This window comes from Schistocerca gregaria, unplaced genomic scaffold (assembly GCF_023897955.1).
Source record: "Schistocerca gregaria isolate iqSchGreg1 unplaced genomic scaffold, iqSchGreg1.2 ptg000668l, whole genome shotgun sequence".
Lineage (NCBI taxonomy): Eukaryota > Metazoa > Arthropoda > Insecta > Orthoptera > Acrididae > Schistocerca > Schistocerca gregaria.
This window is the reverse complement of record NW_026062051.1, coordinates 61980-88426: the sequence shown is the minus strand read 5'-3', so window position 1 is coordinate 88426 and position 26447 is coordinate 61980. Positions and strand designations below refer to the sequence as shown.

Here is a 26447-nt window from a genome sequence, read left to right as displayed (position 1 = left end):
CGTCGGCGTTTTACGGTTCTGGAGAAGGATGTGCGAAGAAGATGGGTGTTGAGGGTTCATCCGCACCTGATGAGCCGGCCGGCTCGATCTGGTCTTCTCTCTGCGGGGTTTGTCGGAGCTCGAAGGGAAAGTACAGGTGTCCTCACTGTTCGGTGGTGACCTGCAGTCTTTCGTGCTCCAAAGGCCACAAAACTCACGGCGAATGCACGGGCGCTCGCACTCGGACGCGCTTCGTCCCTCTCTCCGAGTTCGACGACTCTCAGCTGCTTTCCGACGTGGGCCTGCTGAGCTCCGCGGCTCACGCGTGCGGTCGCGCCCAGCGCGCGAGCGACAAGGTCTTCGCCTTCCGTCACCTCTCGCGCCAACACCGCCACCTGAGGCGAGTGGCGACCAGAAAGGGCATCAAACTGAGCTTTCTATCCGCCAGGCTGTTCAAGCACCAAGAGAACCAGAGTCGCGCGGACAAGACCACGAGCGCCATCACCTGGTGCGTCGAGTGGCACTTCTTCACCTCAAACGACTCGCCGGGCGACGCCGCCGTCACCTTCGAACTCCGCGACGACGTTCCTCTGCTTCAAGGGCTCGTGGACGCTCTAACCAAAGAACACACACATATTTTTCAACGAATCAAACGCGTGTGTACATCGGACTCGAGTGACTGGGCATTTTTTCTTGAGCAGCCGAAGTGTCCTGCCAACCGCCGACTCTACCATCCGCTGTGTCCGGACGATCCGCTCGACAAGTCGCTGGCCGGCAAGGCCATTCTTGAGCGCCCCGTCATCCACGTGGCCAGCCGCTCCGACGGGCCTCGGGCGTACGAGCTGTATTCGAAGGAGAAAATGGACGACGTCGTGGCCCAGCGCGACCGGGCGCTCCTTCAGCTGTTGGAACCGCGTTCCGGCGAAGACGACCACGCCCCCCCCGACCAGTCGGAGCGCGTCGGCGCGCAAGGGCCCGAATAAACGGTGCTTTGAGCAAAATTTCCCACGCGTCTTGTGACAGGCTCTCTCCGAAAAAAAAAAAAAAGAAAGAAGAAGGGGCGGTAGAGAGAGGTAGCGTTCATTTATTTCATGCGCGATGCGGTGTCTCGCGGTGTCCCCGGGAGGGGGCGACTCCCGTCAAATTTGGTCTCTTATGTCTTCGATTTTTCGCTGAATTTCGGCCGCGGTTTGGTCCATTTGAGAACACAGGCTGTTCTGCTTCTCCTCTGGAAGAGAGGCGAACATCTCGCACAGGTCCCCATCGATGACGTTCTTGACTGGGAAGTAGGCGCTGCGATACGCCAGGTGGTTGCGGCCGCAAAGGGGTGGATTTTCTTGTCGGAAGTGCATCTCCAGGTGAGAAAAGAAGTCGACGTCCTCTCGCGAGGAAAGAGGCATCAGAGCGCCTATGGTGCCGTGGACGGTGACGTACAGCAGAAACTCGCTGCCGCCGGGCGTCAGGCGAGTTTTCTTGAGTCGAGTGACCATTTCTCCTATGTGGAAGTTGCAGATGGCGTCTAGCTTGTGCGGCGCGCCGCAGAGGTACCCTTGAACGTAGGGCGTCGCCTTCCCCGTGGGGTCGTTTTCCAGTTGGGCGACCTTCTCGGGCAGCCGCATAATGAACACGTTCCCGAACTTGTCCGAGCCGGCGACGGTGTTGTAGTCCAGGATCTCGCAGCACGTCATCCATCTGGGCGTGATGTCGTCGGCGAGGATGGAGAGGGAGTCGGGTCTCGAGTACTTGACGAAGTGGATCGATTCCTGGAGGTCGCCGACGATGATTCGCTCGCCGATGGTGGAAATGTTGACGATGTGCGTCGGGAACCCAGACAGCTCGCACTTTCTGAGAAGCTGCGGCTTCTTCTTGCCGAGGTCGAACAGCTTCAGAGACGACCCAATCCCGGCCAGCAGACGCGAGTTGAATTGGGTGAGGGCGCCCGGAATGTCCTCGACTTGCTTTTTGTGCAAAAATTGAAGTTTCCTCCCCTGAGACGTCAGCTCGTACACGTGTATGTAAGCGGCCGAACAGGAGCGCTTCGGCTGCAGCACGAGGTCCTTGGCCGTCCCGACGCAGATGAAGATCTCCCCGCTGTGGTCCCTGAAGCTGCAGGTGGCGATGGAAATCGCCGCCTCGTTGTTGTCTAGTTCGAACAGGTCGAGCGTCATCGACTCCTTCACGTCCAGGAGTCGCACGCAGCTCCCCCAGCGCCCGGGCCCGGGCTTCGGACCGCCGTAGAGCGCGCTGGGCAGCGGCGCGTCGGCGCAGGCGGCGCCGTTCGCCTCTGCGTGGGCGTCTGTGTTTTCTTGGTTTTTCGAGAGGGCCGAAAGAGATGACAGCTCGACGCCCGAATACGCGTTGTGGTCGCTCTCGACGGTCAGCAGCAACTTCGAGATGGGGTATATGGCGGACTGCCGAGGGGTGTACCGGAGGGGAATTTCTGTCTGGTTGAACATGTCACCGAGTCGGTCTATGGACAGGATGCCCAGTCGCTCGCGGGTGGTGCAGACGATGCTGTCTTGGCATTGGAGGGAATGGAGCGAGGCGGCGTAGTCGAAGGACGCGCAGGCGAGTGGGAGCATGCAGAGGGTTGCTTGTTGTTGGTACAAAAGCCACGAGCGGCTGCTCAGCGCGAGCATGGCGGCAGCGCCTCCCGGGACCTTGACAATGAGGAGTCTGACGGCACGAGTGCCGAGATACTTCTTGCGGGAGTCGCTGAGCTGTCCGCTGGAGAGGTCGACCTGAGATCGCATAAAGAGGCCGTTTTGTGTACCGATAGCGAGAATGAGTTGGTTGGTCGACAAAGTAAAGAGGGCCAAGCTGGTGGCCTTGGAGGGCAGGACTTGGATAGCGAGGCTCTGGAGGGCCCCGGAAGACTCCAACGAGTATATGCGGACCTTGCTCTCGGCGTCGGCGATGGCGAGGAACCTTCCCCGCTGCCTGTCCTGGGGGACGTGCTGAATGGCCATTGTGACGACCTCCCTCTCCAGAGACACGGAACCCACGCGGTTGAGGTTGCCGGTGCTGTCCAGCTCGAAGTAGTGGACGTCCCCGCCGCTCACGGCGACGACCACCTGACGGCGGTTGATGCACGAGTGGACGATGCGGTGGCCATTCGGGACCTCCCACGTCTTGTAGCTGTGGTGTCGGATGTGCTTGTACCCGCTGGGCGTGATCTGCACGAAGGTGTCGTCGTTGAGGCGGCCAATGTTGAGCGTGGTGACATTTGTGGAAAAAGCGCCGTACAACGGGTCGCCTTCCTTGATTTCCTCGACGGTGTCCCCAATACCCAGGATCAAGGTATTAGACGCAAACGAGACAATGATGTACTGGTCGTAGGCCTCCTGCGCGCTGGTCTTGAGCACCCACACCGACGACGCCGGACTCGGAAGGCGCACGGATGCGGCCTCGATCACGGGAATCCCGTGCCTCAAGACCCTCAGCGCGGAGCGCGGACCGCTGCCGCTGAGCGCGAAGATTTGCGGCGTCTCTTCCTTGTCGATGTTTTCGACCTTCAGGTCCAAAATTGGGTGCAAACACGGAATTTCGTCGCTGATCTGCAGGTGCCTCAATGGGCGCGGGTCGAAATACACGTCGCCCCCCGTCGCGCGCGAGGATTCGTGGCCAAAGAGCTCCCCGCCCTCCTCGGGCTCGGCCCCCCCCTCCGCCAAGTCCTTGAAGAAGTAGAGGTATTGGTTTCCTGTCTCGCTCGCCACGAACAAAAACCCAGGGGACAGCGTGACAATGGACGTCGCCACGGGGACGGTGTCGTAGTATGCAACGTGAATTTTGAGCACGGCGCCGTTCGCGCCGCGGTCAACTGTCAACTTGAACAAATCTCCATTTTCTGTCATCAGAAGAAAAAAAAAATTTGTAGCCGTCTTCAAGAGCGTGTGCGCGACAATCAGGGTGCCAGTGTCCGCACTGCCATCCGCACCCATGCAAACTCTGTCTCTGCGCTTCGGAATCACCGCAAATACCTCGGACTCGCCGTGGGCGGACGACGACGCCTGGCTGTAATAATAAACTCTGTTCTTCGCGCAGACCATCACGCCCCCGGGATTCTGGTCGTCGCCCGGAACTCCAATCAACCGGTGGGACGTCTTGTCTATGTCCTGACTACTCTTTCTAACGACGTGGTTCAAACCCAAGTCGAGCTCGTACCAAGTAAGCACCCTCTGGGCCGCGCGAACGGCCTCGCCGGTGGGGTCTTGGTCGCTCTTGTAATAATCGAGCTCGATCGCGGCGAACAAAGGATTCATATAATTAACATCAATGCCAACAACGTCGAACAAAAACGTGTTCGACTTGTGAGCCTCGAGCGGGGACGAAATCGTCAGGCGCGCCTCGTTGTCCCGGTTCAAAATGTACACGAACTTCTGCTTTTCAACTGCGCCTATCAGTGTCGCCCTGCCAGACGGATCGACGGCCAAATACTGTCCAGGAACCACTCGCCTAACTCCCGAACGCCCAAAAGTCTCCTCGTGCAGCTTGACGAAGGCATTCTTCTCAGCACTGTACTCCAGTATCACGATCTTGCCAGAGTCGGACCCAACCAAAATGTAGTCCTTGCTGGTGCCTAGGTGGGGACGAGGGACACGTCAGCAAAAAAAAAAAAGAGGGTTTGAACCGTCGCGGCGCTTGGACGAAAGGACGCGCGAAGCGTCGCTTCGAAACATGTGCGCGGCTAAAAAAAAAGAGGGGTCGCGGCGCGCAGGTACCTGGCAACCTGAAGGTGGCGATGGACCGGATGCATCCGAACACCTCCGCGTAGACGATGGAGTTGAGCTTTCCGTTCATGTCTGGCCGAAGGAGCTCGATAGCGTGGCCGCGCACGACCAGCAGCTCTTGGTCGCGCAGGTCCGTGAAGTTCCCGCTGATTGCATGGGTGATCGCGCTGGGTCTCTGGAGAGTGAGATGGTACAGATGGAGGGCCATGCTCGGGTTGGCAAGTAATGGAGGTAAAGACCGAGCTGCGCCACCGAGAAAAAAAATGTGTTTATAAACCCCGCCAACAGGCAGATGATAACCTCGTGGAGATAGCACGCAGACGCCGTGCGTGGCCCCCTGGTGGAGAAGAGGGTTTTGAACCGAGCGCTTAGGTACTTCTCTGAAAATGCGCGCCCACAAGACAGACCCGAGGACAGGGGTGCCTTACGTCAGTAGTAAGGTAAAAAAAGTACAAGCTGACTGAAAACGCGTCTCAAATCAGAAGTGAAGACTGAGAGAAAATACGCTGATTAAAAAGTGCCGATTTTCTTCAAAAGTTGCTTCTTGAACGGTCGTGTACGTGTGACCGGTTCGGTTGTATTTTTTTTCGGTTGCGTGCGCTGCGACGCGAAGTCTGGGCGCGTTCGTTCCCCTCCTTCTACATATTCGCACCGCAGTGCGAAAAGAAGATCCATCATTTTGTACCGGCCTTACGAGCCGTCTCGAGAATTTGCTCGTCGCTTCCCGCCAGTCCCAAAACAGGGCGCCCACGCCCTCACTTTCGGAGCCGCATGAAGAGGGCGTCTTTGGACAGGCTGCTCTGAGACGCAAGAAACTTTTCATAGAAGTTCACAACGTACTCGTCGATTTTGAAGCCAAATTTTTGGTACAAGACGACGGCTGAGTTATTCGCCGAGACGTGAAGCGTGATGTCTTTGTGGGGGCACGTCTGAATTAGGTGGTACAGCATGAAGGTCCCGATCCCACTGCGCTGCCATTCTGGGTGTACGCAGACATAGGTGATGTACCCAAAGTTGGTGACAAAACCGCAGCCGACGACGAGCTCTCTGTAGAGTGCGACCACGGTGTGCTCCGGATACAGCAGACTCTCGCTGACTGAGAAACGGGAAAACGAGTGAGAGAGGGAGAGGCAGATCAAATTGCTTCAGAGGGCGCAGCAGTGCGCGGAGGGTATTGTGCGATTGTGTGGGGGAAAAAAAAAAAAAAGCGTACCATCGATGTTGGGCCAAAGAAGGTCTTGAAGTAGCTTTTTGATTTGCGGAAGCATGTGGGGTCGCAAATACTTGTATTGGATAGGCTCCCTGGCGGCCGGAGATAGATGTGGTGGCATCGCGCGTCTTTGTATGTCGAGAAGCAGTTTTAGTTTTGGGGGCTCGGTTTCGTAGTCGCGCCATATGATTGGTTTGATGACTCTTCTGGACCATAGAGATATGATGGGCGTGTTGGCGCGCTTGTTGTGGATGTCCCCGAAAATTTGTTCTTCGAATGACCAAAGGCGTCCGGCTGGATCTAGACTCGGATCGAAGACAGTTTCAACATGCCCGACTGTCCTCAGCAGATGTTGTCGCATCTCCGCCGATCCCGCACCGTCGTTGCTCGAGTGCAGGGCAATGGCCTTTATCCTGTCGCATATTTCCCTGGTCTGATAATTCGGCCGCGGACGCTTGTCGACGCTACTGTCAGACGGCTCGACGGAAGACGGGCAGCATCGAGGGATTTCCTGAGGTCCCTCCGAGACGACGCCCGAGTTTTGGAGGCTCGGCTCCTCTATCTCGCATGTCGAATCAGTCAGAGAGAGACCTTCTGGATTTGTCGGTTATGCGCACACAAAAATAAATAAAATTTTGAGCCGTACCGTTTTCAGGAGACTGCGGCCACGGAGCTGCATAGTTTTGTATGGCCAGCGATTCTGACTTGATCTCGTTCTCTATTTGTTGTCTCTGGGATTGCAGTATTCTCTTGACTCGCTCGTGTTTCCGTAGGATTGCATCAATGTTCGTTTGCTGTTCGCAAGAGCGAAGCTTTCGGTTTTGCGCTCGAGTTGAGTCGACTTTGACTTGATAGTCTTTGGATCGCCTGCCCTTTTTGCGTGCCCCTGAGTGCACGGCGCTCGCAATTTCCTCGTGTGGGAGCTCCTGCAAGTAGTTCTGAATCACCTTTCTGGGGAAAAGGTCGCTCAGGCAAAGCTGGCCTGGCTTTGTCTCTTGAAGCATCTGGCGAATTCGACTCTCCAGGCAAAACAGACTCGTAGACTTTCCAGAGACGGTGCGTTTTGTCTTCGATCGCCCGACGCGTGAGCTCGTTGATCACAGATTACAATACACGGCATCCAAAACAAGAGATACGCACCTGACGCAGCAATAGCCTCCTTCTTATGCGACGCACGAACGGGTTGTCTTGCAAGTTCGCAGTCGCACAGACGCGCTGAGAGCCATCGGAGGCCCCTTCCGAGGACAGAAGAGACAAAAGATTTGACTCTTCGCAGGGACTAAGCGGCACGAAAGTCTGCGGTCGGAGAAACAGCAGCGCTCTCATATAGCTCAGCCTCTAGCAAAAAAAAAGGGGGTGGGGAAGGTCAGGTAAGTTGCTCGCCAGCATCTTCAAAGAATAGTACATAGATGTGTGTATGATATGTATATGCCAGCATCAGCGGGGAAGAAGAGTGTATGGGGGGATATACATATATGTATAGTTCTATCGAGGTCGGTCGAAAATTGCGGATTTCAAGCTGAACCCTCGCGCGAGAAGCCGAATGCGTACATGTGCTATCGGCAGAACGTTGCTGAACGCATCAAGGTCGTCATCCAGGCTGTACGCTTCGTCCCCGGTGCTTGAATCCGAGCACGACTTCATGGCGACGGAGCCACTCTATATAGCTCCGCGCTCTGCGAGAACGCGGGTTAAAAACAATGCACCGAAGAAAAGCACAAAGAAACCTTGTATTCTGTTGAGGAGAGGAGGAAAAAAAAACAACCCGTTCGACCCCCCTCCTCCCCCTGCAGCTGTCCTCCCCTCGACTCGCCCAACTCCCCCTCGGATCTAAAGAGCGAACTCCTCCGACGGCCCTGCCCGCGCCAACTCGTCGGACCGCTCTGACACCCCCGCCGGCATTCCTCGCGGCGAGACAACAGACCCCAACCATCCAAACCGCTCAAACAAAAAACGCGCTTCACCTCCCCATACGGCGTTCCGGAGGACCCCCCACCTCTCAGCCAACACACAGCCTCACGCAACGCGCCGCCTCCCCCTCGCAGGCGCGCCCACCGACCTGACCGCCCTAGGGAGGACTCCAACCTACCTGAATACATATCACACACACGCCTTGTTCAAAACGGCTTCCGCGCAGTCCCTTTCCTGCTCTGGCTCGCGCCTTCTGACGGCGCCCGCGACGGAGTGCAAACGCCAATGCGGCGCTCGATCCAAAACAGGTTGACCAAGGGCGCCGACTCGGTGCTCCTCCTCTCTTCAAAAAGGGAAGGCGCGAGTCGCGCTTTCAGGGCCCCCGCACTCCTGCCGAGAGCCGAAGTGCAGTGCTAATCTTCTTCGGAAATCGAATGGTAGTCCGCTTCTTTTCCGTCGGTCTCCAACGCGTCGAAAAACCTCATGTCGTCGACGGCTGCCTTGAAGTGATCAGACCTTTCTATCTGTTCTCTCTCTACCCCCAAGACGCCCCACATAAACCTTCTGAATATCTCTACGACGGCCAGCAACGTGAGCAACAAGTTGGTGTTCATAGATCGAAAGACAATATCCAGCGATATCGTCATTCCCCAGTACAACCTGAGAATCGGCACCGTCGCCAGCGCGAAGTAGTACCAGTGTACCGGATACAAAAGCTGCTCCCTGAGCGAGAACTGCCCCTCCTTGATGCGGACGAGCGACCAGTCCTCGATGACGTCCCAATAGCTCGTGAACGCGGTGAGAAACAGCAGGCACAGCGCCCAAAGTGCCAGCCAAAAGTTGCCTAGGTTGGCGAAAGCGCGACTGCAAAAAGAGAATACCGAAACTATGATGGCGAGCCCGTATATGCCGGCGTTGGCCAAGTGTCGACTGCAAGACGTGTCCCTCCATCTTCGGACCGACTGGAGCCCCCTCCACGACAGCGGCAGCACGGTCAAGAAGATGTTCGCGTAGGTCATGTTGCTTTGACAGGTGGACTTCCCGAGCGGGGCGTCGTACAAAAAATAACACAAAGTAAACGCCAAGTCGTTCAGCATGACGACCGAGCTGACGAGGAGCTCGGCGGTGTAAAAGTCCAGATACGAGACCGGGAAGAGCGGGGTCAAGACGACGCGCTTCAGCGACCCGATTATCCAAACGTCCGACCGTAGCTGGTTGTAGAGCGCGTTCAGCAGCAGCAGCAGGAACAACGTCAGGGGAACGGCGAACGAGGGGATCTTCGCCAGCCACCTCAGCCCCGGTATGACGGCCCTTTGTTGGCGCTGCAACTCGGAGATAATGTAGACCAACATCAGGCTCGTGCACAGGAAGGTAATGTACGAGGTGGTCTGCAGGACGCGGTGGTGCAAGGCCCGCCTTCGTAACCTGAGGCCAAAAATGAAGGGAAAATCGATGCGGTAGGTGGTCCATATATGGATCTGAATGGCCCAAAACAGCGTGTACAGACATAGCAGACCTATCATTCGAAAGACGAAGAATCCCGGCATGATCGAATAGAAGAAGCGAATGTCGCTGGTCACGCCGGTGAAGATGATCAGACAGACAAAAATAAAGGATAAACCGAGGCAAAAGCTGAATCTGAACGAAAACTTGCCCGTGTCCTTTTGCTCGGAGACTCTGAGATTCTGCATGGCCACAGTTCGCCGTCCACTCGTGAACGCCTGCGCATATATGTGCTCGGTTTCTGCTGTCAGTATTTTTAGCTGCGTGCAGGCAAAAAACGCGTATTGCTTCCTTTCGAGGTTGAAGTTCTGGTAGATAAATCTGTGCTTGGTTCCTTTTTGAATGCTCTTGTCGTGTTTCTTGAGCACCTTTTCTAGAATTTCCTGATTCAAAATAGCAAATCTGTTCAGCAAGTACAGTCCGCGATAGAAATCACTCCACAGCGTTTCCAAAACCGTCGCCGTCTCGGTGCTGCCGGAAGAACCCTTAGATGGAAGCTCCCATAAATCGTGGACGTAGCTCTTGGCTGTAATGGAAAACAAATCCTTTGCGCTGAAGGCTTTAGCGCTCTTCGAATCAATTTTGCTAAATTTCTGGTCCTCCTCCTGACTTGACCCGTACACCCCCTTTTTCGAGGCTTGCTCGGCTTTCTCCACCAAATTGAGGCCCTGCATGGAGGAGCCAACGTTTTTTCCTTTAGGCAACTTGATGGCGTCCTTATCCTGTGGCTCCGACTCGTCCCGTCGTACGCGGTAACGAGCGTTTTCCGAAGACGTAGAGGAATGAGGAGGAAGCGCGTACGACTGGTCCATGCCATCCTTGTAGCTCGGCATCTGTTGCGGAAGGATCCCAGCCCCCTCCTCGCACTCAGTAGACTCGTATCCACTGCCTCCAGCACTGCGGTGCGGCTGGTAGTCAATCCTCAGATAATCGGCTCTGGAAATGTCCGCCTTTGGAAAAGGAGACTTGTCCAACTCCTTGGACGAGAACAGGGCGTAATTAGTCGACGAAAGACGAGCAGAGCCAACACCGTCGCGAATGCTCTCGCCGTCATCATGTTCAGAGTCTCGCTCTCCCTCCTCGTCCGAACTTTCGTCCCAATTGACCACCGGCTGGTTCTGCTCGGGATCCAACTTCAACTGCTTGTTTTTTTCAATTTTTATCAAATTTTCCATCGCGTCCTTGTCCCAAATGTATCCCAATTCGTCGTCGCTCTCCCAAAACTCAAACCGATCCGTCATAGAACTCGGCTTCACCCTCTCTCTATCGTACTTGCGTATCTTCTCGTTCATCTTCTCCAACACCTCTTCCAGAACCGAGGACTTGGTAATCGGAACCAAGAGCTCGGCCTCCTTGTGCTGCGACAGGTCAATCTTGTCTGAAACTGTAATCAAAACGGGAATGGGCAAACCCAGTCTCTCCAACTCGCGCTCCAAGCACGTCGTCGTAGACTTGATGAGCGGCTTGTAGGTCTTCAAATACCCAAGTCGAACCATGTGATACGTCAGCACATGAAAGTTGTACAAAGACTTTTTAATTTGAATCTTGAAAAAATTTTCGACCTTGTCAATGTTCTCTTGAAGCATGCACCAAAACGCCTGCTCCACGGACAAGCTGTCAATGTTGATGTCAATCGGCCGCGCGATTCCAGTGATGTCTTAAATGGTGCAAACGGAAAGTGTCAAAAAAACTGAAAGCCGGGCTTCGAGGAACTCATGTCACGTCGTGCCTTGAATTCTGGAATAGGACCTAGCCAGCGACAAAGTGCTCTCTTTCACCAGGGTTATCTGTTGGACCAGCGAGTCGTAGTCCATGTAAAACGCCCTCCATTCTGGAATAATAGAAAAAAGCAGCAGCTGCTTGAATTTCATAAGTCCCTACAACAACATGAGAAGACCTAAGCAGATCAGCACGTCAAATTTATGCACGGTAAAAAGAGATGGACAGGCAAGCCCAGTGAACCAAGAGAAACAGGTTAATTTCCCTGGCTAATACTCTGACCAGCACGAAAACGCGCACCTACAGGGAGCTATGGCGTTCGCACGCGACCCAATCAAATAACAAGAGCCAACGTTTCAAAACTTCTTTTGTGTACGATATGCCACCATAAAAGCAAATAAACACTTATAAAACCCTATAACAAACCCTCTATACAAAAAATTTGTACACACGGACGACCACCCATCACGCCACCTGAGGGTAATATGCACATACACAGCAATACTATGCACAGTCCATTCTGTCAAATACACGCGTGCAAGCCTCCTTAGAACATAAACCTAAAGACCGAAATAAACCAATCCCTCTCCTCACAACATATAAATTTGGTTCGGTCGTGTCGATCAAAAAAATCTTAATTGACAGGACACGACGTCAGAGAAATCACCTTTCTTCTTGCAACTGAAAGAAAGTTTACTTAGCTGATAGAGCATTCCGGACATAGTTGTTCTAGAATCATATTTCTTCGACGTAGTTAGCGGGAATCCAGCCATTCTTACCTCGAAGCTCTCCTTCCCACCAACCAGCGGGGTCTTTCTGTAGAATAGTGATAATATCTCCTGCGAAAAATGAGAGTTGATTTTCCCCGTCGCCCTGATAATCAAAAAGTGCACGACACTGCGGTCCTGCGGGTTTGGGTGGCATACCACCAGGTGGAGGCCCCTTCACTGCTCCCACAGAGGTAGAGGCAGGAACGGCTCTGCTACTGGGGACACCCGTATCGAACCCTTGCGGTGCCGAGTTAGTCGATGCCGGTAAACCGGTAGAGACGTAAATGGTAAAGTTCTTTCCTTGTTTCTTAACACGAGCGCGATGAGCCGATTCGTCCTTGGAAAAGTTCAGGACTTGGATAAAATCGTTGTTCCACTTAACTGAAATGTTACTATTAAAATTTAGATTCAGTTTTGTACGGGTCTGCGCTTCAATTTGTAGAGATAAGAGAGTGACCAACTCCGTCTTCTTGTCGCACTCAAACCAAGCGTCACCGCTATTACTGTGCACCACCACCATATTATCCTGGTACGGAGAAATTGACACACTGTTGATCTGGTTCAGCGGCGTTTGAAAGCCAATTCTATAGAATGTCTGCTGGTGTTTGCTCACTCTCTGACAAAGATAAAGGCCCTTTATAGTGGTCACTAGATCACGACGCTCAGCTCGACCACGTTTGTTGAACTTGATAACTTGGTCTCCAAAAATTAGAAGCTCGTCGCGATGCTGGGCCATCCCCTGAGCGAGCAGGAAGTTCTTGTCATAATTCAAATAGTCACCGTCAAATGAACGCTGAATCGAATCTCGACGGCGCTCCTTCTTATTAAGCATTAAATTGGCAGCTATCTGTCTCGTTTCAAGCGCTTTTTTCTTGCCCTTCCAGCTACGCCACGCCTTTTGAATCACGCTCGCACGCTCATGATCAAACCTCTCTAAACACTCTTCTAAAAAAAACAAACTTTCAGGATGGCGAATAAATACCTTCGTTTTCCCAAGTTGCCATTGCTTTGGCTCGAGCGAAACAGACTCGAGAATGATTTTGGTTCCTTGGGCCGGATCACCCGTCCACCGCGTTGTCGGCCCCCACGTTTTGTCACTAAGCTTTTTATAGCGCTCTAAAAAGCGATCGAACGGCGCGCGAAAGGCATATCCAGCTCGACGAACTCGAACATTTTCGAGTAATCCAAGATACTTAACTTGATGATTGACTCGAGAATCATCCCAGTCCTTGGGTCTCTTTGTTTCATTAGGCTTGATGGTTCGAATGTAGTGAGGAGTACACAAAGACAGATTTTTGATCAGAGCCTGAGCAGACGACTTGATTTTGAAGCCTGCTGTGGTAGGACGTTTAGCTTGTTTCGCAGAGATATCTTCCGGGAAGAAAGAAACAAGCAGAGAATTTGTGGAGGCCTGTACTACTTCTATAATATCATTGGTTACCACATCTTTGTTTCGATCGCAAAAGCCAGTAACAGTGTAAGCCACTTCACCAGCATAATGCTTAATTCTAAACCCTTTCTCAAATGGCTGGAAATAGATATTTCCATTGAAGCAACCGCTGCACTTTTCTACAAATTTGAAGTCAAGAACGTCTGACTCAACTGCATGCATCGTAAAACATACATCATCTAGCACTGAGAACATCCCAGGAGGCGACTTCCCTTCAATGAGGTCACATACCACCTTGTTGTTGAAGAACTTGATCGGAGTCCACTGAATGTTCTCAGCTTTATATTCTTCCTGCTCGGCTTTCAAAGTAAGCTCGATAAAATATTGCTGAAGCTTTTCGTTCACATAGTTGATACAAAATTGTTCAAACCCGTTCACGTCGAAAATTTCAAATCCATAAATATCCAAAACCCCTAGAATAACAGCATATGGCAACTGAAATTTGCCCAATGCCTGATTAGTCTTTTCGACAATGTAGTCGAAAATTCGAGAATAGATCGCCTTTGAAAGGGAATCCCGTGCCGCTTCTGCTTGAATTCTATTGTTGGGCACGTTATACGTTTCTGCAGTGGCACCTGTTCCAGTAGTGATAACACGGGATGTGAGAGCATGAAGAAGCGCATCCCCGTTGCAACAAATTATAGCTGCCGCCTTTTTAGCAACATTCATATCTACAGGAACCGCTTTATCATTTTGCTCTGAAAATTGAATATTTCCCAAATGAAGTACTCCCGCGAGCATTTGATAAATAGATTGTTGCTCGGTACTTGTAATACCGACTGTATTCATACTATGAATGACTTCCTTGTGCTCTTCGACATCATTAGTCCCTTCGACGGTATAGCACTCTGATTGCTTCAGATAATAGTAGTCCTTCGGTTCTGTAATCTGTAGGGTTTGCTTTTCCTGTGGCGAACAACCGGACAGCATTTGGTAGAAGACATGAAAAGAGCGTTCGCCCTTAATTTGGCGAACTACACGAGACTTCTCGAGCAAGTAGTGATTGATTTTACCCCCAACAGGATCACCAAGGCGATCAAATTGAATTTCGAAATATTTCCCAAAGCGGGAAGAATTGTTATTACGTAGCGTTTTGGCGTTCCCAAAACTTTCCAGTAGCGGATTAGATTGATTGATAACATCTTTGACATAGTTAATTTCGTTAGACTCCCCAGAAACAGCAGAAACATATTTCATAATCAGTTTCGCAGCCTCTGTTTTTCCTGCGCCCGATTCACCTGTGATAATAACACACTGATTTTCGATGTTTTTGAGCTGGCGATATGCTTCTTCTGCCTAATGTTGAAAAGCATTTATATGTTGTTAATGCTGGTTTAACAAAGAAACTTTTGTAGAAGGTACCGTACCAGTGCAAAAATGTTAGGGGGGACTTCATACCGAAAGCGCCCGCGGTACTCATCAACCTGTTCTGTATCACAAATGCCAGGAATGCGTCTGAATGGATTGACAGAAAGTAATACTGGGCCAATGTTCGTCTGGGTGACAAGTTAGAGTACGTCACATATCAAATAACTTGTGTAAAATTTGATATGATACAATCATATATAACCGCTAGATTATGTACGATTTTGCTAATATTACACACTAAATCGCCCAAAATAGACAAACCTGAATGTTGCAATCTAAATAACAAAGGGAATGTCCGAATCACTCAAGACGAAAACATCATGACTACAAGATTAAGACTGCAGTTCTATTACATACATAAATTTTATCTAGCATGTATCGCTTTTTGATATTCTCTGAAATATCAGCCTCTGTAACCTTTGGTAAAAGGACGAGGTCATCTACGCCTTCTATCTCGAAAGCAGCAGCAGTTTTCGCCTGTTACGATGAAAATTAGTGGAAGTTTAGAATGGAATCCGTGACTGTAATCCTTTGTTGTACCATAACAGATGATTTGAAACGGGGTTTTGTATTTTCGAAATGGTCTGATTCACTGACTCGAGAAAGTATAAGTAACTACAATAAATGTAATATGAATAAATGATAAATGAAATTCAATTCAAATAATTGATTTGATATTTTTTTGGTTGATACAGCAGCATCAAAAACAGGCGCTTGCATGTACTATACAGCACGTTCAGAATATCTCTTAGTAAGTATGAATGCTAGGTAATATATTAGTGCTATTGTCTCTTTAGCATATACGCCATATTTTCTTTGTAATATTTAGCAGAATTTATCAATATAATAACAGCATATTTCATATACCACAATTTTCATATTTCCATTTGATACAAATATCGCAATTACAGCATAGAGTAGATACAAGATCACTTCTCTGTTCCTGAGTTATGACTTTAATTGGTCCAGTAAGTTTCTATTAAATGGTGTACCAACGCTAATTAAATAAGGATTATCGAATCACCTAGTCTGGTGCTTTCTTTTATTAGCCCCCGTTTGCATAGGTAATTAGCAGAACATGTGTAATCTAGCCCTAATTGGCTAGTCTTGTTAGCAATACGAGTTTAGAAGATCGAATTTAGCGGCCTTGGTTCTGAGTTTGAAAACAGTCAAATAACATGAAGGTTCGATCCCTTCTAGTAATTAAATATTTCATTGTTCACACCAAGTTTAACTCAAAAGGTACCAGTAGTCATATACTCTGTTTTAGGAAATAATCTCTAATAAAAAAGTGTGTGCAAAAAAAAAAGTAGGCAAAAATTTGCCCAATCTATTGCTTAGTCCATTTATTGGCTGATCCAGTTCGCCCTTTTTCAGCAATACGAGTAGCTGGACTCGAAACGTTTGCAGTAACCATTACAGGAGACTCCTTGTTAGAAGAAGATGTATTTTTACTAGCAAAATTAGCTTTAGCGAGATGTTGAGCCCAAGTACATACAGGGCTAGATGAAGCAGGTAGCGTGTTTGACACTTTTTTTGGCTCTTTCGGTTCTGTGGAGATGTTATCTGGTTCTTCAGAATCAGAACTAGATCCTGCATCTGTGACAGGCATCTGAGGTTCCGAATCAGCATTTAACAGATTTTTAGACTCGCTACTTACAAAGGGGTCAACCAGATCAGACTTCGAGGTACTATCCACAGACGGCTCTGTGACAGGATCAAGACTTGGATTTGAATAGGGATCTTTAAGAATTCTTAGAATATCATTAACAATTACATATGCTGTCCATTCACTATCTTGGTCTTCGACAGTTTTCAACACAAAAGTTTGTACAAAAATTTTTTTTTCTCCAGACTTCTCAAATGCTCCTGTGACAATAATCAAAATGCCATTATGCATTGGCTGAGCATCAATACTGTAGATTTGGGTTAGAAAGGATGAATATTGGGTGTGGAATTCTTTTAGTTCACCAACAATGTCCTAAAGAAAAGCAACAATTTTGTCAGCAAAAAATATTAGATAGGAGCGATCTAGAATAGCCAATAAACGGACCTTTGAAAAATTTGTAAAGGATCTAGTTGCATCGCCGCGAGAAATCAAGCATTCTCCATAATAGCCAGCTAGCATGTCATATTTGTTATTTACTAGGGCCATATAATATGCGTGGCAAAACCCGCCTGCGATTTGAGAAATGTTGTTCATCTGTCTTCTCTATATTACTGTTCCCTTATTTCGGTAAATAATGTATAGCTACAAAGTAAGTTTTTAGTAACTTGGATGTTCATAGATGCGGAATTTGTCCCTACCTGTCACTTTTTCTAAAAAGCGATTAGAAAGAGGATTTGTAATTAGCAAAAAAACAGAGAGCTGATGCACACTCAAAATAACATCTCCATGCAGCTGTGACAGATGCCAGGGTGTGATACCTCTCATTGGCATTCCATGAGCTTTGTTTACAGCTGTTAACTTGGTAGTTGTCAGGCACAAGTAACAGTGAGCCTGGCTAAACGCTTTCAAGCAACTCGGAACAACACATACGGAGTAAGGTAGCAATGTAAGAGGAAAAAATGAGTCGAATAACTCAAACGCGTGAAAATGAGCAAGTTCAGATTTTGAAAATGATCTCGAGTTATTAGTCTGTGTATGAACATTTACGCTCAGGTATGCTTGTATAATGTGTGTATACAATATTCAATATACGAAGCAAAATAATCGGTTTTGAAATACCGCGTTTTTTCCATATTATACTATCAAGCACTCTTTAGCAAAAGCCAGGATTTAGGTGCTCAATAGCTAAGATGTACCGCAGTTGCAAGCTGATAGAGGTAGGTTTGGCCATGTGTTCTCTGTTTTATTGCAGGACCCGCTGACGTCTCTTTGTGATTCTTCGCCAATTACCTTCTAGCTCAATCGAGTCCAGAGGCGTGGCTACGTCGTGAAACCCAATGTTGAAAAGGTCGTTCTAAGTACGAGGGTGTTAATTAGGGAGCAGTAGCTCTGAAAGAGCCAATCGTACGTTTTTTGCAGGTATTTTTCTGACTTTGTGTGCACTTGTTTTGTAGCTCCAGGTCGCCCTATTGGCCGCGTAGGGTTCCTTTTTTCTAAGTTAGGAACTCGCACGCAAGAGGCCCAGAATCAGAATATTTTGAGGCGCTTAGATATGTGCCTCCATCCAGTCGAGACGAAGTTTACTGAAGAACAGCGTCACGAAAGATTGGAGGGCCTTTTGTGTTTAGAAACAGCCGTTAAACTCGTCGAAAAGCCTGAGTTGCTTCGAAAAACGGCTTCCCTGGAAGTGAAGAAGGATGCCAATATTCGCGCGGTGGCTTGGCTTCGGGAAATTGACACGATCTCGGAAGCCGCCGAGCTGGCTTCTAAGGTACGACTGCGACTGCTGGTTGTCACATAAAAGGCTATTCCCTACATGGGTTCAGATTTTTCGACGCAGTTTTTGTGTTTGCCTGACGCGTTTGAATATTCAGCCAGATGAGATGCTTCTGAACCAGCTGAAATACGAAATGACCCTTGGGGAGGTGTTGTCCGTGAACACGTCTGTCGGTCTGCGATTGCCTTTGGACACGGTGGCACCGGTTGAGACGTGGTGGACGGCTTACGCGGCAGCTAATAAGTTGCAGCGTGAAAGAGTGCTGTTTTCGACGGTGACTGGAATTCCCTTTAATAGAGAAGAAGAGGAGGCGATGCGTCTGCTGGGGTTGGCGTGTGTCTACAAGTGCATCAACAGATACCTCAAAAACGAAATCAGCAAAAATATGGATAGCTTGCTTCCGAAAGTTCTAAAGGAGTCCTGTCAGAAATTCGGGCCCGTTTTGCGGGGAGACAAGCAAGGGACTCTCCAACTCATTGACAAACAGGCGGAAGTTATTAGAAAGTTAAAAAGCGTCCCCGTTAACGAGTGGACTGCTGGGGAGATTGTCGATGGCCTAATTGAGGTCCGAGATCAATTTCGAGAAGTCGGCTTGGCTCTTTTGTACCAGGCTGGGTTGCATTATGAGGCTTCAACGGATTCGTCTGTGATTGAAAGTTGGAATATTATCAATGAGGCCCACCTTAGAGGTTCGGCGGATCAAGTGAAAGCAGCTGTTCAGCAATTGAAGGCAATCTATGCTCAGTCGAAGCCATCCGACATCGAGTTGATCCAATCAATTTTTCCCGATGAAGTTCAAGCATTGAATTCTGCTTTGGGACAGTATTCCGAATTGGCAGAAAGCATCTCAGAAGATCTGCTTGCCGAGCAATTTGCGCGACGTGCCATAGACTTGTCCCACAAGTGGGATCTCAAGACAATTAATCATCCCGAACACGCATGAACTCAAATTTCGTCGGCGAAACAAAGTGTCAAGTCTCTCCGCGCAGGAGAGGCAACGCATTCAACACATGACACCACAATAAAGCTTTAGAGCGACTGCAGGGCTAGACGCCCGATTCGAACAAAAAAAAATTTAGATCTCTGCGACGCGTCTCGGGCTTTAAGAATTTGAGCCTTTGCGATTTTCGCGAAATTCATTTTTAGCTTGACTCCGTCCTTATGCCACACGTATGTCGGTTGCTCCGCGCGCTTCCCTCACGTTTTGGATGCTCGGCCAGTTGAAGGTTTTGACGTCGTTGTTCTTCATTTCAGGTTCTATACACATATCCCAATAACCCCCGGGCCTACAAGGCGCTGGTTACCGCGGCCTACGCCAACATTCCTGTCGAGACGCCGAGTTTCGACATGAAGACCATCAAGACGCCCTCTTATTTGGAGCGTTTTCCCCCTGGCCAGGTATGTGTTACGGATATTGGGTGTTTGAAAAATTTTTTTATTTTGCGTTTTGTCTATCTTTCGCAAGCGCCGCGACTCACCGCGAGTGCGACAGGTCCCTGCCCTGGACAGCGAGGACGGCCCGCTGTGGGAGAGCAATGCGATAGCCAAGTACTTTGCGCGAAAGGGAAACGTGTGTTACGGCTCGTCGCCTTATGAGTCGTCTCTGATCGACGCGTGGATCGATTGGGATACTGGCAAGTTGCAACAGCCTCTGATGGTGTGGCTGTACCCCATATACGGCTACCTTCCGTACAACCAGGAGGCTACCGAGACGGCCAAGAAGAACGTCGCGGACGCGTTGAACGTCTTGAACAAGCACTTGGCGAAGAAGACCTACATTGTGGGAGAGTCGGTGAGTTTGGCCGACATCGTCATCGCTTGCACGTTGCACATACCCTATCAGAAAGTTTTTTCCCCGGATTACAGAAAGCCGTTTGGAAATGTGACCCGCTGGTTCAAGACCATCATCAATCAGCCGAAATTCCTCAGCGTCGTGCCCGCGCCTTTTTCGATGTGCACTGAAATGGCGGTTGCGGCGCCTCAGGCGGCCCCTCAGGCGGCCCCGAAGTCCGAGCCCGAGCCAAAGCCGAGCGCGAACGGCGCCTCGCCGGCGAAAAAGAATCCGTTGGACTTGCTTGCGCCGACTTCCTTTGATCTAGAAGAATGGAAGCGCGTCTTTTCGAACAACAGGAAGGACCCCATGTACGCCGTCAACTGGTTCTGGGAACATTATGACTCCGCTGGGTGGTCTTTGTGGTTCGCGGAGTACAAGTACAACGAAGAGCTGACCAAAGGATTTATGGTCTCTAACCTCATCAATGGTTTCATGCACCGTCTGGAGGCTGCGCGCAAATACGCCTTCGCCATCATTAATCTCTACGGGGAGGAAAACAACTTCCAAATTAGCGCCTGCTTCTTGGTCCGTGGCTTGACGCTCCCCGCCGAGCTCACCGCGGAGTACGTCGATGACGTTGACAGCTACGTCTGGCGCCAAGCCGACATCAACAATACCGAGGACAAGGCCCTGATCGAGGAGTACATGAAGCAGCCGGACGTGTTCAAGGGAAGAAGTCCGGACGTCGTCTACGACTCATTTGTCTTCAAATAATTCTGTCGAAAAAAAAATAAAAAAAAAAGAGGCCTTTCTTATTCAAAAAAAACACATTTCCTCTCGGTCATAGAAAAGAGAAGAGCATGCGATCCGATGCGCCGAGTCGGCTCTTGCGGGCCCTGGCTGGTCCTCCCTCCTCGAGGCCTCGACGCCATTGCGCGAGGCGAGTCCGCGAAATCGGTCGCGTGGGTGGTACAAGTGCCTCGCGAATTCTTCCGCCGGGGACGAGTGTCAGCTCGGCCGGGGTTTTTGTGTTGCGCGCCGCCGGGCGCGGTTCAGTTTGGCCGCACGCTGGGTAGGTTGTGGAGAGAGAGGAAAAGACGGAGCGGCGCGCGCCGCGTGCGTCACAACGAGGTTTCTAAATAGCTTTTAATTTGCAAGGGCGTTGGGGCGTAGACGCGGCGCGTCGAAGGGGGCGCCTTGTGGGGCTCGCGCTCTTTGGTCGTGTCGTCGTTCGGCGACGGCGCCGCGGACGTTGGTTCCGCTCTGCCTTCGGCGAAAAAACGGAGTCGCGATTACCGATGATGGCGGGAATCACGCCTCTTCGCGGCGGGTCGGAAAACTTTCGCCGCTCCCGCCTCCGCGCGGCGGCGAGAGGCCTCACTCGACGGTCGCGCGCCCGGCGCCACCGGCCGCCGCTCCCCCGAGAGCTCGGCCCTCGGCGCTGGAGCCAGCGGCTTGGGACGAGTCCGCGCAGGCGGTCCCGCACACCGACGTCCGCGCACTCCCGAGTCACTTCTCTCACCGAGCGGAAATGGAGTGGGCGCGCCGCTGGCAAGAGGACGGCATTTACAAGTTTGACAGCCGGTCGAGCAACGAAATTTTTTGTACGTAAAAAAAAAAACGGTTGGAAGCGGTTGGCTGAAAGTTTCTGTCGCGTGTGTACTATGTGTATGAATACATATGTGACACGCGCTCTCGGTTGACGAATTCGGTTTTTCGGCGCGTACGATTTGCCGCGCGTGCGTCGGTGGGCGTGAATAGCGATCGACACGCCTCCCCCGACCGTGTCTGGAGAGCTCCACATGGGTCACGTTTACTCGTATTCTCAGACCGACATGATAGCCCGCTTTCAGCGCATGCACGGCAAGTCCGTGTTCTACCCGATGGGCTGGGACGACAACGGCTTGCCCACCGAGCGCCGAGTGCAGGACCTCTATCACGTTTGGTGCTCGGACCGCGTCGCCTACGTGCCCGGCCTGAGGGTCGAGCCCCGAGGCCCGGCGTCGCCGAGCGCGCCTCGCCGCCTGATTTCTCGGAGGAACTTCGTCGAGCTGTGCGAGGGGGTCGCTCGAGCGGACGAGGCGCGTTTCCGCGAGCTATTCACCCGCGTCGGTCTGTCGGTGGATTGGGCGTACGAATACGCCACGATTGACAGGGCCAGTCGCAGGGCGGCGCAGCAGAACTTCCTGAACTTGCTCGACATGCGGCAGGTCTACCAGGCGTCGAGTCCCACGCTGTGGGACGTCGATTACGGCACCGCCATAGCGCAGGCCGAGGTCGAGGACAGAGAGGTCGCGGGAATCTTGTACAAAATTCGAATGTGTTTGGCAGACGATTCGAGCCGCTGCATCGTGATTGCCACCACTCGCGCCGAGTTGTTGGCGTCCTGCGTCGGCGTCGCGGTGCACCCGGACGATGCGAGGTACAGGGGCGTGGTCGGCCGAGACGTCGTCACGCCCTTGTTCTTTTCTCGAGTTCGCGTCTTCTCGTCTTCGCTGGTCGACCAGAGCAAGGGAACGGGTGCCGTCATGGTTTGCACGTTCGGAGACTCGCTCGACGTCGAGTGGTGGCGAAGCGAAAAGCTCCCCCTCCTCCAAACCGTCGGCAAGGACGGCAGGCTGTTGGTCGACGTAGACTTCAAGCCTCAAGGACCCGAATCGGTCGCCGCGCGCCCGAACAACGCCTTTCGATCCCTCCGTCCGGATGCGGCGAACCGATACTACCGAGTCGTCGCCGGCAAGTCCGTCGAAGAGGCCCGCAAGACAATCCTCAAGTGCCTCGCGGGAGAGATTCGACTCGACGACGACGGTTGCCAGCCGAGCGCCCTCTGCTCGTCCCCCGCGCACATCCGGCACCCAGTCAAGTATTTCGAACGGGGCACTCGACCCCTCGAGTACATCCCAAACAGACAGTGGTTCCTGAAGACACTCGACAAGAAGGATGCCCTGCTGGAACAGGGCGCGAAGGTCCAGTGGCTCCCGCCCTCCATGGCTCAAAAATACAACGACTGGATCCAAGGCCTCAACTCGGACTGGTGCATCAGTCGGCAGCGGTTCTTCGGCGTCCCCATCCCGGTCTACTATCGCGTAGAGCGCGGCAACGTCTTGTACGACCAAATCATACTCCCTTCCGCAGACCGGCTCCCCGTCGACCCGCTCTCGGACCCGCCAAGCGAGTTCCCGGAGGCGCAGAGGCACTCCGAGAACGGCTTCGCTCCAGACCCAGATGTGTTCGACACCTGGTGGACCTCCAGCCTGACCCCCCAAATCGCGACCAAATGGCTCGAGGACGAAAAACTGCACCGACAACTCTTCCCCATGAACCTCAGACCCCAATCGCACGAAATCATCCGCACCTGGACGTTCTACACAATCGTCAAGTCCCTCCTGCAAGAAAACTCCACCCCCTGGAAACAGGTGGCCATCTCCGGCTGGGTCCTCGACAAAAAGGGCAAAAAACTGTCCAAGTCCAAGGGAAACGCGAGTCTAGCGCCCGCCCAGGTGCTGGAAAAATACCTCTCCGACGGCGTTCGCTACTGGGCCGGATACATGCGTCTGGGAAACGACGCGGTCCTCGACGACCGACACCTCACCGTCGGAAAGCGCCTCGTGACGAAAATATTCAACGCCGGAAAACTGGTCTTTTCCCACCCCCCCCATTCGCCCCACGCGAACGTAACGCACGCTCTGGACCTCTCCCTACTCTCCCAACTCCACAAACTGGTCACCCAGTGCGACGAGTGGTCCCGACACCACCAGTTCTCGAAAGTGCTCCGAGAAACCGAAATTTTCTTCTGGAGCCGCTTCACGGACAAATACCTGGAAATGGTCAAGGCCCGAGCGCGACAACGCGAATCGAACCCCCTGGGCTCCGACTCCGCCATCGCAACCATGCAAACCGCCATGAACGTCATTTTGCGCCTCTTGGCCCCCATTCTGCCACACATCACCGAGGAGGTCTGGTCCTGGTCCCTGGCGAAGCGCACCCGCTATTCGAGCGTCCACCTCTCTCCCTACCCCACTCAACGGGAACTCTCGGACCGCTTCCCGCAGCTATCGGACGAGAAGAAGCTGAGCGCGTACGAAAACGCGCTCACCACGACCCTAGCGTGCGTCGACACGCTCAGAAAGTGCAAGGCGGACGGCGGGCTCAAGCTCTCCGACTCGGTCGAAAGGTTCCAAGTCCAAATGCACCCGGAGCACGTCGAGCAGCTGCAGCCAATGTGGGAAGACGTGCTGTTCGCGCTGCGCGCAAAGGGGGTCGAAACGATCCAAAACGAAAGTTTGGAAAGGAACGCGTTCAAGGCCGCCATCTTGTCGCAGTAACAAAAAAGCGCGTCTCTCTTTTTTCACCGCGTCCCTCCCCCCCTCTTTCGAGCCGCGCCAGATGCCGCCTCGTTTGACACACAACGTGTATGTACATGAATTTATAATACACGAGCCACACACGGACTTTTTCTCGATGCGATAGTGTGTGAATATAAGCTCTCTTCACACACGCACACGTGCGTCGCCCGGTCTCACACATCCAGTACAATTCTCAGCGAAGGCCGTTCGCAGGTCGGCGCCGGCTCCGCCTTCGGTTCTCTCCTCGCGCGAGCCTTCTCCTAGTCGTGCTCTAGCTTGTCGTATTCCAAGATGATGTTGTCCTTTCTCACTTCTTCCCATTTGCTTATATCCATATATACATAGGACCCTTTCTCGTAGGTGCTCGTCTTCGTGAGCGGCTCGCTGTCCTTGGCCTTGTGGTACCAGACCTGCTGTTCCTTGTGGTACTTCCACTCCCGACTGCGGAGCATCTGCGCGGCGGTGACCTGCAGGGCGTCTCTCGGCGTGGTGTAAAATATGTACAGCAGCGTCTCGTCGCTAAAGTGTTTCAGCATCTCGGAGATGGGCGGCTGGCAGGGTATGGTGTAGCACGGGGGAAACTTCGGCTCGGGTTCTTTCTTGGCCAGGTGGGCGAACGGCCCGGCGAAACTAGAGCACATCTCCTCAGCGGGCGCGGAATCGAACTCGGCTGTGGAGAAGTCCAACCCCGCAGTAAAAATGCTCAGGTTTTTCTGCTTCATCAGCGCCTTCATACCGTTCAGGGTGTAGATATCCGTCAGGGGATTGCCCACTTTCGAGTAGCCGTTGCTGCTGCCACTTTCGGCCGCGCTCTCGGTAGTTTCGCCCTTCGGGTCCAAAGTCGGCGTCGAAGACGGCGAGGCCAACTTTTGGTGCGCCTGCTGTCTCTGCTTCTGCAGAAGCATCTGGTAGAGCAGTTGCTGCTGCTGCTGCTGCAACTTTTGGAGTTGCAGGTTCTGGTTCGAGTAGCCGTTGCCAACCGGCTTCTGCGAGCTGGCGCTCCTGTCCGGCTCGTTCAATTTTTGCACAAAAATAGATCTGTGAAAGGCATTGCGGTTAGGAGTGTTGTAGAACGGATTTTGTGGACCAGTTTGTGGCTCAGAAAGAATCGCCGAAGAGGGCGGCACCGGAACTTCTGACTCGCTTCGAACGCGACATTTTGTCTCACCTTGAGCTCCGAGATCCATGTCGGCCACATGACTGTCCAAATCATTCAGGAATGGGGCACATTCCAGCGCCGAATGCACCGGGGTCTTCGAAGATGCGTCGGCGCTTCGCAGCGCTGTCGATGAGTCGCTAGACTCCCCTCCCGCCGGCGTAGCACGTCGAGCGCGAACGTCACGACCGAACAAAGCGCGGTAAGGCGCGGTGCAACAAATCCAGGTTTTTCTCTCTTAGTTCGAACGGCTCGCTCGGCACGAAATTCAGAACGTCGGGGTGACAAAAAAAAAAAAAAAGCATGACCACCTCTGATAACAATGCACGTACACACACACGTACGTATTGCACATACCCATTCACACTGCTATGATTGACTCTGGCAGTCTGACTCGGACTGGTCATGACCCTTTGGCCGATTGGCATTTGCATCTCCCACGGCACTTGTCGGCGCTGCCCCGTGATCCCGGGCGGCATCGGGTTCAGGTTGTTGATGTTCGGCACCACGTTATTGGGGTTCATGTACATTTCTTGATGTACGTGGTAGGCGTTCATCGGCGGGATGTATCCCCTCATGGAGGTTCCCCCTCGCATGTATTTGTCTGGGGTCTGATTTCCCATCGAGAAGGGGGCGTAGTTGTTCAAGCCAGGTCCGGCTGGCACGCTCGGTGTGGTCATTTTCTTTGCTAGGCAGGTCTTCCAACATAAATTCTGAGAGAGAGGCGGGGGGTCAGCAAAGTTACGCGAGAAAGCGACGGCCCCGACGCGAGGTTGACCCGGTCAAGTCGCGGCGCCCAGAGCGCCGTTCGAAACAATGCGGCGTCTCGCTCGAAAAAGAGTGACGGCCCGTGCGCGCGGCGAAAACGGGTGTCAAAACGCGGCCAGTGCGGCGCCGCCGAATGGAAGGTCGAGATGCGCACACGTACACGCACAGAGCCGATCGAAGTAAAATAGAGAACCGCGCACTGAAGACAAAAATAATGCGCTTCGATTCACACGAGTATTGCAGATGAGGAAATTAACAAGGAGAGGCTCTAAAAATAAGTGTGTCGAGTACACAAGACACAATTGGCAGGCCACACACAAGACTCTCCCACAGAGAAACTTCGAGAGCACATTGGTACACGAATTTTTTTCGAGGGC

General features: G+C 52.0%; 7 protein-coding genes across 10 annotated transcripts; 3 read left to right on the top strand and 4 right to left on the bottom strand.

The window, feature by feature from the left end:
* Positions 1-8: 8 nt before the first annotated feature.
* Positions 9-1044, top strand: LOC126318449 (uncharacterized). The gene has a single exon (XM_049993389.1). It carries the CDS (start codon positions 42-44, stop codon positions 960-962), a length of 921 nt encoding a protein of 306 aa, XP_049849346.1. The 5' UTR covers positions 9-41; the 3' UTR covers positions 963-1044.
* On the bottom strand, positions 1039-5221 carry LOC126318446 (uncharacterized). The gene is made up of 2 exons (XM_049993386.1): positions 4701-5221; positions 1039-4558 (listed from the first exon to the last, which is right to left on the bottom strand). The coding sequence occupies exons 1-2, from the start codon at positions 4915-4917 to the stop codon at positions 1119-1121; spliced, it is 3657 nt and encodes a 1218-aa protein (XP_049849343.1). The 5' UTR covers positions 4918-5221; the 3' UTR covers positions 1039-1118.
* Positions 5190-7627, bottom strand: LOC126318447 (uncharacterized). 2 transcript variants are annotated; one of them, XM_049993387.1, is made up of 5 exons: positions 7471-7627; positions 7060-7257; positions 6566-6986; positions 5923-6510; positions 5190-5805 (listed from the first exon to the last, which is right to left on the bottom strand). In XM_049993387.1, the coding sequence occupies exons 1-5, from the start codon at positions 7561-7563 to the stop codon at positions 5465-5467; spliced, it is 1641 nt and encodes a 546-aa protein (XP_049849344.1). In that variant the 5' UTR covers positions 7564-7627; the 3' UTR covers positions 5190-5464. The 2 variants fall into 2 exon arrangements, with proteins under 2 accessions (XP_049849344.1, XP_049849345.1); XM_049993388.1 differs by having other exon boundaries at positions 5234-5805; positions 5923-6477.
* A 3917-nt stretch (positions 7628-11544) lies between these two features.
* LOC126318440 (myosin heavy chain IB-like) lies at positions 11545-16780 on the bottom strand. Its single transcript, XM_049993377.1, has 5 exons — positions 16694-16780; positions 15181-16621; positions 14998-15117; positions 14640-14768; positions 11545-14568 (listed from the first exon to the last, which is right to left on the bottom strand). The coding sequence occupies exons 2-5, from the start codon at positions 15181-15183 to the stop codon at positions 11788-11790; spliced, it is 3033 nt and encodes a 1010-aa protein (XP_049849334.1). The 5' UTR covers positions 15184-16621; positions 16694-16780; the 3' UTR covers positions 11545-11787.
* Positions 16781-17380: 600 nt separating this feature from the next.
* On the top strand, positions 17381-20628 carry LOC126318441 (elongation factor 1-gamma-A-like). 2 transcript variants are annotated; one of them, XM_049993379.1, is made up of 6 exons: positions 17381-17466; positions 17547-17607; positions 17704-18020; positions 18124-19196; positions 19281-19424; positions 19519-20628. In XM_049993379.1, the coding sequence occupies exons 4-6, from the start codon at positions 19188-19190 to the stop codon at positions 20572-20574; spliced, it is 1209 nt and encodes a 402-aa protein (XP_049849336.1). In that variant the 5' UTR covers positions 17381-17466; positions 17547-17607; positions 17704-18020; positions 18124-19187; the 3' UTR covers positions 20575-20628. The 2 variants fall into 2 exon arrangements, with proteins under 2 accessions (XP_049849336.1, XP_049849335.1); XM_049993378.1 differs by lacking the exons at positions 19281-19424; positions 19519-20628 and having other exon boundaries at positions 17396-17466; positions 18124-19100.
* A 5-nt stretch (positions 20629-20633) lies between these two features.
* Positions 20634-24262, top strand: LOC126318439 (valine--tRNA ligase-like). The gene is made up of 3 exons (XM_049993376.1): positions 20634-20872; positions 20959-21404; positions 21562-24262. Exons 1-3 carry the CDS (start codon positions 20661-20663, stop codon positions 24123-24125), a joined length of 3222 nt encoding a protein of 1073 aa, XP_049849333.1. The 5' UTR covers positions 20634-20660; the 3' UTR covers positions 24126-24262.
* On the bottom strand, positions 21393-26350 carry LOC126318442 (uncharacterized). 2 transcript variants are annotated; one of them, XM_049993381.1, is made up of 3 exons: positions 26231-26350; positions 25660-26015; positions 21393-25184 (listed from the first exon to the last, which is right to left on the bottom strand). In XM_049993381.1, exons 2-3 carry the CDS (start codon positions 25980-25982, stop codon positions 24407-24409), a joined length of 1101 nt encoding a protein of 366 aa, XP_049849338.1. In that variant the 5' UTR covers positions 25983-26015; positions 26231-26350; the 3' UTR covers positions 21393-24406. The 2 variants fall into 2 exon arrangements, with proteins under 2 accessions (XP_049849338.1, XP_049849339.1); XM_049993382.1 differs by lacking the exon at positions 26231-26350 and having other exon boundaries at positions 25647-26015.
* Between the last annotated feature and the right edge of the window lie 97 nt (positions 26351-26447).

Excerpts from the sequence above, each read along its gene's own strand:
- LOC126318449 (XM_049993389.1), top strand. The coding sequence starts at position 42 with ATGGGTGTTGAGGGTTCATCCGCACCTGATGAGCCGGCCGGCTCGATC.
- LOC126318446 (XM_049993386.1), bottom strand. The coding sequence starts at position 4,917 with ATGGCCCTCCATCTGTACCATCTCACTCTCCAGAGACCCAGCGCGATC. Across the intron at positions 4,559-4,700 it reads CGCCACCTTCAGGTTGCCAG|GCACCAGCAAGGACTACATT; the intron begins GTACCTGCGCGC and ends GTCCCCACCTAG.
- LOC126318440 (XM_049993377.1), bottom strand. Across the intron at positions 14,769-14,997 it reads ACATGCTAGATAAAATTTAT|ACGAACATTGGCCCAGTATT; the intron begins GTATGTAATAGA and ends CTTGTCACCCAG. Across the intron at positions 14,569-14,639 it reads CCCCTAACATTTTTGCACTG|GCAGAAGAAGCATATCGCCA; the intron begins GTACGGTACCTT and ends TTTCAACATTAG.
- LOC126318441 (XM_049993378.1), top strand. The coding sequence starts at position 17,440 with ATGTACCGCAGTTGCAAGCTGATAGAG. Across the intron at positions 17,467-17,546 it reads GCAGTTGCAAGCTGATAGAG|CTCAATCGAGTCCAGAGGCG; the intron begins GTAGGTTTGGCC and ends ATTACCTTCTAG. Across the intron at positions 18,021-18,123 it reads CCGCCGAGCTGGCTTCTAAG|CCAGATGAGATGCTTCTGAA; the intron begins GTACGACTGCGA and ends TTGAATATTCAG.
- LOC126318447 (XM_049993387.1), bottom strand. The coding sequence starts at position 7,563 with ATGAAGTCGTGCTCGGATTCAAGCACCGGGGACGAAGCGTACAGCCTG. Across the intron at positions 7,258-7,470 it reads ACGTTCTGCCGATAGCACAT|AGGCTGAGCTATATGAGAGC; the intron begins GTACGCATTCGG and ends TTTTTTTGCTAG. Across the intron at positions 6,511-6,565 it reads GCCGCAGTCTCCTGAAAACG|GTCTCTCTCTGACTGATTCG; the intron begins GTACGGCTCAAA and ends CAAATCCAGAAG.
- LOC126318442 (XM_049993381.1), bottom strand. The coding sequence starts at position 25,982 with ATGACCACACCGAGCGTGCCAGCCGGACCTGGCTTGAACAACTACGCC. Across the intron at positions 25,185-25,659 it reads AATCATAGCAGTGTGAATGG|ATCTATTTTTGTGCAAAAAT; the intron begins GTATGTGCAATA and ends TGCCTTTCACAG.
- LOC126318439 (XM_049993376.1), top strand. The coding sequence starts at position 20,661 with ATGCGATCCGATGCGCCGAGTCGGCTCTTGCGGGCCCTGGCTGGTCCT. Across the intron at positions 20,873-20,958 it reads TCAGTTTGGCCGCACGCTGG|GGCGTTGGGGCGTAGACGCG; the intron begins GTAGGTTGTGGA and ends TTAATTTGCAAG. Across the intron at positions 21,405-21,561 it reads GTCGAGCAACGAAATTTTTT|CGATCGACACGCCTCCCCCG; the intron begins GTACGTAAAAAA and ends GGGCGTGAATAG.